Source organism: Microchirus variegatus (assembly GCF_963457635.1).
Source record: "Microchirus variegatus genome assembly, chromosome: 9".
NCBI lineage: Eukaryota > Metazoa > Chordata > Actinopteri > Pleuronectiformes > Soleidae > Microchirus > Microchirus variegatus.
Genome location: NC_139810.1, coordinates 29,817,339 through 29,831,198, shown reverse-complemented (window position 1 = coordinate 29,831,198; position 13,860 = coordinate 29,817,339). Strand labels below are relative to the sequence as shown.

Here is a 13,860-nt window from a genome sequence, read left to right as displayed (position 1 = left end):
GGTTTTAAAGGGTTCTCTGGATCAAAATGGTTCTTACTGGAACCATTAGTGTTACCAAGAACCCTTGAAAAAATCTTTCTTCAGGAAAGGGTTTTTCAGAAGCAAATGGTTCCAGGTAGAACCTCAGCCCTTGTAGAAGAACCCTTTTGGAACCCTTATTTCTAAGAGTGTAGATGAAGTGATACGAGAGAAAGAACAACACAGACAGGAAACAGGACGCTGTGATTGGATGTTCCACCATCACTCCTTAAGACAAGTTCAGACTTTACAAACAGATACAGAAAACCTTTTGATAGTAATTGGTCACGATCGGTCAGATTCTGCTTCACAAAAGCATTTTATCTGAGTCATGTTTGAGCTTATTTCATCTTTTTGGAAGAACAATATTTGTTACACAGTTGGAGAATGATGTCTTTGACATAATCGGTAGATATTCGAGTTTGTTATATCGGTAACGGACACAAAAAAGTGGTATAGTCTCATCCCTACATTCTTACCAAAAGGGTTCTTCTCCAAGGGCTGAGGTTCTACCTGTAACCATTTGTTTTTCAAGGGTTCTTGGTAACACTGATGGTTCCAGTAAGAACCATTTTGATCCAGAGAACCCTTTAAAACCCCTTTCCTGAATGAAGGGTTTTAAAAGGGTTCTTGGTAACATTAAGGTTCCACCTGGAACCAAAAAGGGTTCTCCTATGAGGACAAGCCGAAGAACCTTATATGGTTCTACTTTTACACTTTTACCTTTATGAGTGTAGTTTCATCCACTGACCATTCAGGCAAGATCAATTGTCAGATAAAGAGCAGGAGGAAATATGAGAGAACGCAACTCATAAAAAAAAAGAAGAAGAAGAAGAAAGAGAGAAAAGAAAGAATAAAAACGGGTTCCAAACCCAGATAAATGTGGAGATCCACACCAACGAGGACACGTGATGTAAAATCTATGACAAAATCAATAATGTGGATATGAAATAAACCAGTGTGGTGATTCCTAAAAGAGGAATAAGTCTGTTTTTAGAGGAGAATCGTGATGAGAAAACATTTGTGTGAAAGTCTCAGGATATTGGAGGACATTCAACCAGCAACCACGAGTCACCAAGTTCATATTGTCCAGGTAATGTCTTCCCTCCCACGTACTGAAGACATTACATTAGTGGCTCTGTGTGTCTCTGTTTGTGTTTCCACACTTGCACTTGCCAATATGACCAACAGAGGCCAGCAGAGGCTTTTGGCTTGTTGATGCTGGATTTGCTGTCACTGTGACCAAAAACAGCCACAATGACAGCAGATGACTTCTGATCATCACACTTTGTCACTGACAGATATTAGACTATTATTAAGTTACATCTGCTCAGTAAACAAACACAGAGGTGCAGAGTTTGATGACCCATCAAAGTTTAGCTTGTATCTGCATGAGTCTTTACTCTACATGTCTCTGGTCTGGTTGGATCATTCATCCAGTCAGAAAACACAGTAAAACACAGTTGTAATTACCATGACCTAGAAACACTTTAATGCTCAAACACACTTTCCTCTCCTCGCCTTCACTGAGATCAGAGATTATGTGAATGCATGCACGTCTCACAGACTTGTGATATAGTTATCAACAATCTCAGTGTTTGTGTGTTTGTGTGTTTGTGTGTTTGTCGTCTCGGGCCGATGTGGAATTGTCTGCATGTTGTGGCAGGACGTGTGATAAATGTGCCCTTTTTGTAGGCATTCATACAGGACATGCTCCCCCACACGTACGCTGTTGTGTACGGTATAATCACATGTGCCAGAGGGGCCACACCACCACCATCACCACCACCACCACCTCCACCACCTGTCGCTCCTCTGAAGAGCTATTTTCGTGTCGCTGATATACAGAAATACTCCTGTTCTTTTGGGGTTATCATTAATGTTAATTTGAAAATAGTGGCGTAATAATGGTGTGTTCCGCCAGTTTATTTGCATACTGTAAACTCTGTGTACGTTTGGTTATTTGGTCACTTGCATCACACACTGCCGCCCATCCAATAAGAACTCGTGGAACTTTGACACACGGGTTGTCAACAGAGTTACTTGCGTACACAGCGGGATGAAGCTATGGGTCCCAAACATGACCAAACTTAAGAAGTTTACTTTACTACCCCTCTCAAAAACGTCTCAACCCCAAGGATCTGAAAAACAAGGATCTGAAGTAAAAAAAAAAAAGTTAGACTGCTGAAAATTAAAAGTCCGATTTTAGTCAGACTAAAACAAATGTTTTTGTTTTTCTGAATGTCATGTAAACACGTTAGTCCGACTAAAATTGAGCTAGTCTTAGTCAGACTAACATACCTGGATAATGTATGTTGATAATGTGATTACTCCTGCATGTATACGCTTAGTCGGACTGGAGTCGGACGAAATTTCCTCCCCGCTACTTTGACCCGGAAGTAGAAGGAGACGATGTATAAACTGCGATACTGTTACCAGAAATCATATGTCTTTGGCGTCTTTCTTTGGACAACACAGAAACCACAAGAGCCAAGAACGCGATGAACTTGTACAGCAGGTACGAAACGTACAGAACCACAACACGATCCGTCTCACCGTCCACTGTTTGTTTTTCTGTGACGTAAAAGTCAATAGGAAACTGATTCAAATAAATCGATTTTCTCCTCCACAAGTTTTCCGGTTGTCTTAGTCTTAGTCTGACTACGGCCTCGGTTCGATTTAAACTGTGCATGTTGACGTATTGGTGTGGAAAAGCAAAACAGGGAGCTTTATACACGTTGTCGGTGTATATGTATATTTATATTTATATTTATTTTGTTTTGGTTTTTTGGACTTTATTGCCTTTATTTGCAAAATATCAGACATTGTCACAATCTTGAGCTGAGGCTACAATGGTCTGATCCTACTGAACTAACACAAAGAGAGAACACAACATACCACTACCAAAAGCCATAATAAAGACAATTCAATGAATAAATAAGAAGCAAAATGTGAACCAGTACACAGACACTCTTTATGGTCTGCTCAATAAAAGGGCACACCAAAATGTGGACTTATGTCACTTGTCAATATGCCACAGATGTCACAGATCCTGAGGGAGCGTAACACAACTGAATGTGCATCATTCCACGATCAACAACCTGGTGACGTCCATGCGTCGCCGGTGTATCGCTCTGCGTGAGACTAATGGTGAACACACACGTTACTGAAGTTTGTGAAGTTGGATCATCGACCCCCATCGTGTTCTTCCTGTCGTTTCTCCAGGACTTTTTTTTTTAAATTGATCCTAACGCTCGCAAATTAAAGCCGCTTTATTGATAAAGTCGTACTGTTATTTTTGGACAGTTACTCTGTTTTGTCACGTAACAATAACCACACGTTTTCCTTTGTGCATTCATTTTTTTGTTGAGTGTAGATAAAATAGATGAATAATTTAAACAAATAACAAGTGTAAAAGTGTACATTTAAAGAAGTGTACAATATTTTTCATTTTCTCTCCAAAGAAAAGAGATTATCGTCATCTTTTCTATATGAAGCAGACAGAGGTGGAAAAAGTACTAAACTATTGTATTCAAGCAAAAGTACCAATACTTTGATGAAATATTACTCAAGTAGAAGTAAAAAGTAGTTCATTTGAAATGTACTTTAAGTAAAAGTTACTTATTATATCTATAATCTATTTTTACTCAGTAATGGATATGATTTATAAAGTGGCTAAGTACAATACTTGAGTCAATACGTACTCAAGAAAAATACAAAATACACAAAAAAGTATTCAATACAGTAACTTGAGTAAATGTATTTCGTTACTTTCCACCTCTGGAGCAGACCACGTGCAGCAGTGTTGTGATGTTCTCACTGAAATAGAATAAGCTTCATCATGTTCCTGTGTTTAAAACATCACTAACAGAGACATGTTTGTGCTTCATTTCATTGTAAAAAGTTTTATTTGACTTAATTTGCGTGTGTGTGTGTGTGTGTGTGTGTGTGTGTGTGTGTGTGTGTGTGTGTGTGTGTGTCCGCGGTTCTCTCTCGCGCGTCAACGGAATCCCGGAGTGCGTCACACGCTGCGATTGTTCTCTCGAAGCCGCGCCGTGATTGGCCGGAGGTTGGAAACATACCCCGCCCACCGCACAAGCCTTGTATGGAAACCACTGTGTGACGTCACGGGCAGCACCAGAGCGTCAGTATTAAAAGCGCAGCGTCGTGAGCGCTGAAGGCGCCGCTTGTCAGACGGTCTGTGAAGCGCAGACGGTTCAGACACTTGCACAAAGAAAGAGGTAAGAACTATTTCACACACTTTGTAAGAAGAGACGACACCTGCTCGTTTAAAGGACTTCATGTTCTCACAGAGTTATTTATAAACGCGTGTCTGTGTCTCTGATGATTGTGCTGCAAAGTTACAACTTCTGTGTCACAGCAAACTAAGTTTTATTACATCTATGTTGTGATTTGATATTGATTCTCATGAAGGAAAACGCTTTTACATTAATGCAAAGTTTAATGGACATTATTTAAGAGGCACTTGTGGTTCTTCATGAATCAATATCAGTATTCAGACTGAGCAGGTTCGTCCATTCACCATGATATTGATATATATGATATTTTAATAACACCATCATATTCTGTTGCTTGGTGGTGACTGTGAAGACTCAGATGTTCACAGATCTGAAAGAGGAAATAAGTGAAAACTAGTTTTACTGGATTTATTATTGAACTTCTCCTCAGTGATCTTCTCCACCTACAGCTGGTTCTTTTGTATTGTGATCATGTTCAGTGTGATCCTGTCTTTGCTCCTTCATCACTGTAGCTCTACATTATTGTCGTGGCTGAGACAAGTGTTTTCTAGTGTAACACATGCTTCTTGTCACAGTGTTGGCATTGTGCCCTACATATGACAGGAAGAGTAAAGCGGGGTTTGAACCTGCAGCTGACACTGACGACTGTGACCAGAGGCGATTCTAGAGTCTGTAGGGGCCCTAAGCAAACATTCCCAGGGGGCCCTTCTTTCCAACCAGTGTTCATCATCATTATGTTATAAATAATCTAACGCCAACGAAAAATGTATGAGTTCAAAATATTTTTTTTTTACGAAATGAATGAAATAACATGGAAAAACCTTGTAATTAAAAAGTATGTGAAAATATAAATGTAAAGAACAATAAAGTACTGTAAATAGCTTTTAAAAAACAAATATAAACTGAGTAATAAAGATATGCATTACACTGTAAATAATCCTCTTCATTTTCCAACTTGCAGAACGATAACTTCACACAGGTTAAAGTGAGGTGGGGCCTCTTTAGGGAGGTTTACTACTGACATGTCATTGTTGTTTAAGGGGGACGGGGAGGCGGCTGGTGACTGCACATATCAGTAAAAACCTGCTTGGGGCCCCTATCAGCTCGGGGGCCCCAAGCAGTTGCCCGCCTTGCCTGTTCACAAACTGCACCCCTGACTGTGACCACGGAGAGCGGAGAAAACCTTCTGGTTTTCCCGTGAAATGAAAACATGCCAATTCTCTGAAAAGCGATGGGGGCGTAAAACTCATAAATGCTAACTTATGCTAGCTAATTTATGCTAACCTGATTTACCTTGAAATTAAACTTTTTAAAATGTCTCTTTGTCAGTTGTACGTTGGAATTTGCTCCAACTAACGCACACGGGTCAGCTGACATGACAAGGGCTTTAAGAGGAGTCGAACATTATCAGCTCATGTCATCTCTAAGCTTGGACGACCATAAAGACACGGTTGTTCATTTTCATTCCACAAAAGGTTAATTGGCCGCGACGGGAGGTTTTAAAAGTAAAGATCAGGAAAAACAAGCTTGGTTCAAACATTGTCTCTCTCTTGTCTTTTTTTTTTTTTTCCAGTCCTGCAGTCATGACTTGCATCCACCCACAGCATGGACCTCAGCCCTATGAGAACAGCCTCGGCAGCTCTGAGCTTCAAAGCGCAGACTTTATCTCTCGGTTAGCTGTGGATAAGAGCAGCCCACGGGACCACCTCTCTGCTCCGGCCCTCCCCAGCATTAGCTCTCTGGTAGACGCTCAGACAGGCAACTGCGATGCATATTCGTGTCAATTCACTGCAGCCCCTGCCCACATGCCGCCTTCAGCAGGCCAGGAGACTGCCTTCAAACTGGATGACCTCCAGGTTTACAGCTGCTACCCTGGGACATTCACACTGAGTTACCCGGATGAGCTCGTGTCCCCCTGCGGATCAGATTATTTTGGCAGCCCCACATCAGCCTCTGCGCCCTCAACTCCTGGGTTCCAGAGTCACCCTGCGTCCACATGGGACTTATACTCACCGAGTCCGGGATACTGGGCAGCAGAGGAGACCTCGGTGCCGCACACACCCTCCTTCTTCACGTTTGGCTCGGGGTCTCTGGAGGATTTGGGTCAAACGCATTTACGAGACCAGGACCCTTTCACTTTGACCCACGCTCACCCCGGCGCGCTCGCCTTCCCTGCCTTGTCGATGGAGCAAGGATGTGACCTTGAAGACAATGATGGAAGCCTATCGCCAAAGTTAAAAAGTCCAAGTGGGAGCGAGGGCTGCTGCGCGGTGTGCGGAGACAACGCCTCCTGTCAGCACTACGGGGTTCGCACCTGTGAGGGATGCAAAGGGTTTTTCAAGGTAATTCAATTTGACCTTTTAGCCAAACAGCGGTGTTTCAACCTGCATGGGACTAGAGATTATGCTGAATCATGAACCATGAAGCACATCTGTACTTGGGATTCAACAAATAAAGCAAACACAATGTGGAAAGGCAGAGAAAATCAAGACAAGAAGACATTTTGAATACATTTTTCATGTCAAAACTGCGGGTTAAGGTTAAGTAATACAAGGCTTAAGGTTAGCTAAACCTAACCCTAGTTTAGGGGTCCTCGAGTCTAGAGTTGCTACTAAGGACCATTTTCTTGTCAGAATGTCAGAATGAAGGTTCTCAAATGTCTTGATTGTCTGTAAACCAACGGATTCATTTTTAAAGATATATGGGGCAACGAAAACAGAAAATATTCACATTTAAGAAGCTGAACAATCAGAACTTGACACGAACTGATAAATCGATTATTGAAATAGTTCACGATTAATTTAGTCATCAATTATTTGATTCATCGTTGTACTCAGGTCCCCTTTTTTCTTGGGTTTCCCTGAAACATCAATTTCAAACAATCAAAAATTCTTCTTTATTTTACAGCGCACAGTGCAAAAGAATTCCAAGTATGTTTGCCTGGCCAATAAGGACTGTCCTGTGGACAAGAGGAGGCGGAATCGATGCCAATTCTGCCGTTTTCAGAAGTGTCTCATAGTAGGAATGGTCAGGGAAGGTGAGTTCACGACACACGGCCGGAGCTGTCAGTGTTAGAGTTACTGTGATGAAAGGAAATGAACAACGATTGTATGATTGTTCCAGTTGTGAGAACAGACAGTCTGAAGGGACGAAGAGGTCGACTGCCCTCGAAGCCTAAAGTCGTCCAGGATGTGACGACGATCCCGTCTCCCGTGAGCATGATCGCCTCCCTTGTGAGGGCGCACATCGACTCAAACCCGGACATTGGGAAACTTGATTATTCCAAGGTGGGAAGAAGAGACAAGAGAACGTTCATTTATGCTCTTCGCTTGGGTGAGAGCGGCGCTCTGAACTCTTCCTGCTTTCATTTTCAGTACGACGAGAAGGAAGTCAATCCCAACCAGAAAGAGGATGCGAGCGACATCAAGCAGTTTTACGACCTCCTCACGTCCTCCATGGACGTCATCGGGAAGTGGGCGAAGAGCGTCCCGGGATTCTCCGAGTTCTGCTCAGAAGACCAGGACCTTCTGCTGGAGTCTGCCTTTGTTGAACTCTTCAGCCTCCGTCTTGCATATCGGCAAGTGCAGCTCTTAAGTTATCCATCGGGCTAACCCTTACTGCAACACGTACCCAACGTATTTATTATGCATTAATAGTGTGATAAATAAACAATTGTTCTTGTTTTCCAAAGGTCCAATCCTGAAACGGACAAACTCATCTTCTGCAACGGCTCCGTGCTGCACAAAAAGCAGTGTGTCCGAGGCTTCGGGGACTGGATCGACTCCATCTTGGAGTTCTCTCAAAGCCTGCATCGCATGAAGCTTGACGTTTCCTCCTTTTCATGTCTCACAGCCCTGGTCATCATCACCGGTGAGCGCTTCATTCAAACCTGGCTTCGAAACGCTTATCTTCCACACTGCAGCAGCAGCAGCAGCAGCAGCAGCAGCAGCAGCAGCAGCAGCAGCAGCAGCAGCAATGGGCAAATGGGGAGTTAGAGTTCGTAGGAAGCGTGAGAATGTGTGTAACCCCATGTGTGACTGGTGCTGTAATGCAGTTACACAATGCAGGATTGACAAGACAGGTGTTTAAAAAAAGAAAACCATGACTGCACGTACAGGGCAGAGTGGATGTCAAACTCTATATCACAGTCGACTAAACATAACCGCAGAACTGCAGCCTCGGGATTACTGCAGCATAGCTGAGTTAGCGCCGCTGACATCTTGACTGTAGCAGTGAAACATTCTACTTAATATAGTTTTTGTTTTGTATGAAGATGTTCCAGGTAAACCTGACAGTGATTTTACGATGTTCAGTGTCGTTAATAATGCGTAGACAAGTCGACGTAAACACTGCGATAATCTGAGGTAGTGCTTTGTTTCCAATGCCTGTCCATACTAGAGCTGAAACGATTAATCCATTACTAAATTAATCGTCAACTATTTTGATAATCGATTAAGCGAGAAAATAATCGATTACAGAAATAATCGTTAGTTGCAGACCTTTAAACAACATACAATTACATAAATAGGTTTCACTGTTTATAATCTGTCTGTATTCCCCATAGACTGTATATCAAATGAACATAGTCTTCTGGTTGCTTAATAAACTCCGATTTGAGGTGGTTTTCACCTCAGTCAGGCTTTTATTGGATGATACCAGCTGTCAATCACTAATTGATAAAAATAACTATCATGTTCTGCTGTTGAAGAAGTGAAAACGTGCATTTAAGACCATTAACCCCTTTGGGAAAGTGTGAAATGTCTATGGCATTAAGCATGACGTCTCATACTCAACATGACTCTTGTGTTTCTCTGCAGACCGACATGGTCTCAAGGAACCAAAACGTGTGGAGGATCTGCAGAACCAGTTCATCACCTGCCTCAAAGATCACGTATCCGGCTGCGGCTCCGACTCCTTGCGGCCCAATTATTTGTCCAGACTTCTCGGGAAGCTGCCCGAGCTCAGGACTCTGTGCACACAAGGCCTGCAGCGAATCTTCTACCTGAAGCTGGAAGACCTCGTTCCCCCGCCGCCTATTGTGGACAAAATCTTCATGGATACGCTTCCATTTTGAGCGAGAGACGGTCACTTTGACCACCGTGATGTAAATTCTGCTTCGAGCGCCAAAGAGAACACGACCGATCGCTCGTACTTGAAGCTGTATGAAGTGAAACTGTGAGAGGGCTGAGGAGAATAATCCCGAGGGATTACGCTGGAAAATGGCTATGTCTGAATTATAAAGCGGGTGAGGAGGGGAGGCATCCACGCTAATGCTCTCACAGACAATGACACAGGCCACCTCATGGACCAAAAGGCGACGGTTTACATACAACACACACAGTGTCGTGAATGGAGACGGATTGAATGTGAATTATATCTGCACCTTCATTATAAAGATGTGGAGTTTTGATTTGTTTTTTTCTCTTCCTTTTTTTTGTGATTTGCACGACTGTAAATTACACACGAAATAACATGACAAAGCATAACTGTGATTGATGGAAGCTGAGCACATGTTTCTCAGATCTTCATCATCCGATCTCCACATTGGTTTCTATTTGGTGATTTTTAAAAGAAAGTAGGTCAAACCTACAGATTATTAAGCGTCATCATTCATGTATCATGAAGAGAAAATGAGCAGCTAACTGATAACTGTGCATCATCCAGTACAGTCGTACACAGTGAACCTGTTATATATTAACCACACAGGTGTTATTTTCAACAGGACTGTATTCTACAGTTTGTGAAAGTGTTTTTCATAATAACAAGTTATATTTTCTGCAGCTTAACATTAATTAAAAATGGGAAACTGCATATTTCATTAGCTTTGGTCATCTTTGCTTTACTGTGAGGTTCTAGAGGACTTTTACACATGTATTTACTGAGTAAAAACAATGGCTTAACTATATACATATGCTTTTTTTAAATGAATATATATTCTTTTGGAAGTGTGTTTGGATAAGATGATGACACATTATTGTCACTAACTTTGTCGAGCAAGCTTCTGTTGCTCACTCGCACAGAAAAACTGATTTTAGCCATTTAATTAAGCCAAGTAAAGTCTAAGTCTGTTTAAAGGTGCATTATGTAATAAATGATAAAATCCTCCTAATATGTCACAGAGACTCAGGAATAATGTTCATATAACAAACTGAACTCACCAACAACAACAGTACAGACAAAATATTTGCATTAAAAAAAGAAATTTGCAGACTGCAAATCATGTTTTTGGCATGTGGCGCCACCTACCGCCGTCTACCAGTCATTGCAGTCAGTAGAGTCTCAGCTGCCGAGCAACCACGGGTTGCCAGTTACGTCAGATAACGAAACCTAAAAGACCTCAGTATTTTGAATTAGAATGTAGTAACTGTTTTTGGCCACATTCTTACATATGTCTCATTATTCAACAGCTTTGTCTGACAGGAAACTAGACGTACAAATGCCACAAAATAGCCCATTTGAACTTCTGATGGAGGCAGCAGTGGATCAACTGTAAGCTGTGATGTGAAATCACTGATTTACTCTCAGGACTTTGGTGCGAGAAGTGAGTTGTTTTAGAAAGCGACACAGACTTGAGTTTCTGTGTGGAAGAGGCGAATTCTTAGACCTATGCAGGTCTAGATTTTATTCGGTGAGCCTTAAGCTGTTTAAGACTTGCTCGGCAAAGTCAATGCCTCATACAACCATACTACAAGTGGTTGAATAGAAGCTTGTGTCGGTGTAATGTGTAATATTCATCCATATGTACAGTCTACTGTCCTCAGCCGTGTACCCATGCTGAATATCCTGCTGGTGCGAGCAGTTGGTGAGCTCGTAACCTCGTCTTCTGGCAAAAGATCAGAAGATGCTTCTCAAAAATGTCCCTCCCAGTTATGTGCTGGTCTTGTTTTAGAAGCCGGCAGGATTCCCAGTCCGTTCTCAAGTGACCCGGTCCACTTCATCATTGTATAATGTCACATATCACAGATATATACATGAGTGTGTAAAGTCCTCTCCTGCTCCTTATGTAAATGCTATAGAAACACGACACCGCAAGTGTTTACACACGGCGGCGATTGATCGTGACGGCGATCACAGTTATAGATTTCTCACTTATTGTTGTTCGCTCGTGGTGACGGTGGTGACGGTGGTGGTGGTGGTGACGGTGGTGGTGGTGGTGGTGGGGCTTTCCCCTGGGATCTTATACAGAAAACGCAAACTCAGCAGGAGCAGATAAATCATTCAAGCAAGAGCCATTTTGTCACTGAGATTGAAATTTAAATGCAATGCATCCAATAAAGACATCATGGAGACATGGTGAATAGCTGATGTGTAAATATTATTAAATGAAAACCACTGAACACTGTGTTCAGTTCTCTTCATTCAACAGGGATTACTGAACACATACATTTCCAATTGCCAGCACACTGTAATACACACTGTGGTGTAGTGGTTCTATTAATATGCCTCAATGTCACTGAGATGCTGGTGAAGGTTGACAGTGGTCCAGGTTCTGGAGTTCATCACTCCAGAACCTTCAGAGGAGCCTTTTGGAACAAGAGATTTTGGTCCCTGAGGTGAATGACTATAGATTTAATGACTTTAATGAAGGTGAGGTGACAAATTAAAGAGAGATCAGATCAGATCAGTATAGTGTCCTGTGTCTGTGTCTGTGTCTGTGTCTGTGTTGGTAAATACAGACACAGACAAAGTCAGTGTCCTGCAAGGTCCAAAATCCTAAATATAATGTGAGATTTCCTGCATTATCACTGTGGGTCTATGTAGGCATGGACTTTTGTTAAGTGGCTGAAGATCACATGTACTGTGAGTACAGTATAGTCTGTACTGTGAGTACAGTATAGTCTGTACTGTGAGTACAGTATAGTCTGTACTGTGAGTACAGTATAGTCTGTACTGCAGGACTATATAAAGGTTTGGGCTCACTTAGAAATGTCCTTATTTTTGAAGGACACCATTACTTTTAAATGAATATAACATTAAATGATCAGAAATACACTCTTAGAAATAGAAGTGCTAAGTAGAACCATATAAGGTTCTTTGGCTTGTCCTCACAGGAGAACCCTTATTGGCTCCAGGTAGAACCCTTTTGGAGGGTTCCACCTGAAACCCTTTTAAAACCATTTATTCAGGAAAGGGGTTTTCACAGGTGTTCTGGATCAAAATGGTTCTTACTGGAACCATTAGTGTTACCAAGAACCCTTGAAAAAAAACTTTTTCAGAAGCAAATGGTTCCAGGTAGAACCTCAGCCCTTGTTAACCCTCTTGGAACCCTTATTTCTAAGAGTGTACAATATATACATTGTTAATGTGGTAAACGACTATTCTAGCTGCAAACATCTGGTTTTTAATGTAATATGTACATAGGTGTATAGAGGCACATTTACACTGTTCTAATGGTACATTGTGTTTGCTCATGGTGTTAGAAGACTATTGATGATTAGAAAACCCTTGAAAACCCTTGTGATGATGTTAGCACAGCTGAAAACAGTTTTGCTGGTTCTTTGACAAAGGCAAAATTATTATTTTGAATAAAAATCTTTATTTTATAATCTTGTCAATGTCTTGACAGGATTATAATTTCAATTCATTTTGCAACTCTTTTGATGAATGAAAGTGTGACTTTTAATGGAAAACATGGAAAAAATTGTATAGGTGACCCCAAACTTATATAATAAAAGAATTTGTACCTGTCCTTCGTACACCCCAAAGTGCGTGAAACCACAAAGTCTTAAAAATAAGGTAAACATGTATCATTGAATGTGTCATTTACGACCCACAAACATCTCACAGTGCCTTTAGCGGAATATAAAAAAAAACTAGAAAACAGAAGACGATCAATGCTATCAAACCTGTCAGACGACTGAAGGAATGTATAGGAATCTTTGAGCGACAGTGAAAAGTGTTTCTTGAGTTTTTTCTCAATGTTTCTGGTGGAACCACACACTTTGAAGTTGGCTTTGGGCTAAACCAACTGTCTACAAGTGTTAATCCATGTTGAATATAAGGCTTTAGTGTCAATATGTTCTCCTGGTGAATTAAAGGCTAAAGTAGAATGTGGAGAATATGATAAAAGATGACGGGTTTGACTGAATGATCAAACGTGTATTGATCTTGATAATAATGTGTGGTCTTGCTCACACACACACACACACACACACTGACCACATCCTGCTCTGACATTCTCCGTCACCTGAGGAAGATCTTGCTCTTTCTCTGTGTCGTTTCCTTGTTTCAGAGTGAGACACAAGCGTCTCACTCTGAAACCCTGTTAACCTGCGTCTCTCTCACACGTCTAAATACAGATGTCTCTGTAGAGCCACTGTTTCCCTAATGAAACACTATCTTTGTGACTGAAGCCCTTGATATCCGTGACCCATCGGTGAACCCTCTTTCAAAAGACATTTGAATCTCAGACCAGAAGTGGAATTAGCTGGTCCTGCTCAGCAATGCAGCCAAAGTATGTTTGGTTGTTAATTACTTGAGTGTGTGACGGTGCTGGTGAGAGGATCTGGATTCACTAAACTGACATCTCTGCGCGTTTATTCAGATTTTCTCTTTGATTTGTCGCCGTCCACATCTGAGACAG

General features: G+C 41.6%; 1 protein-coding gene across 1 annotated transcript; it reads left to right on the top strand.

Moving 5' to 3' along the window:
- The first annotated feature begins 4,210 nt into the window (after window positions 1-4,210).
- nr4a1 (nuclear receptor subfamily 4, group A, member 1) lies at window positions 4,211-9,687 on the top strand. Its single transcript, XM_083895210.1, has 7 exons — window positions 4,211-4,259; window positions 5,851-6,619; window positions 7,185-7,314; window positions 7,401-7,564; window positions 7,652-7,854; window positions 7,969-8,147; window positions 9,095-9,687. The coding sequence occupies exons 2-7, from the start codon at window positions 5,861-5,863 to the stop codon at window positions 9,349-9,351; spliced, it is 1,692 nt and encodes a 563-aa protein (XP_083751336.1). The 5' UTR covers window positions 4,211-4,259; window positions 5,851-5,860; the 3' UTR covers window positions 9,352-9,687.
- Window positions 9,688-13,860: the final 4,173 nt, after the last annotated feature.

What these genes read in the sequence shown, in the direction of transcription:
- nr4a1 (XM_083895210.1), top strand. Translation starts at nt 5,861, where the DNA reads ATGACTTGCATCCACCCACAGCATGGACCTCAGCCCTATGAGAACAGC. An exon ending in GATGCAAAGGGTTTTTCAAG is followed by an intron (nt 6,620 to 7,184) that starts GTAATTCAATTT and finishes TTTATTTTACAG; the next exon opens with CGCACAGTGCAAAAGAATTC. An exon ending in GGAAACTTGATTATTCCAAG is followed by an intron (nt 7,565 to 7,651) that starts GTGGGAAGAAGA and finishes TTTCATTTTCAG; the next exon opens with TACGACGAGAAGGAAGTCAA.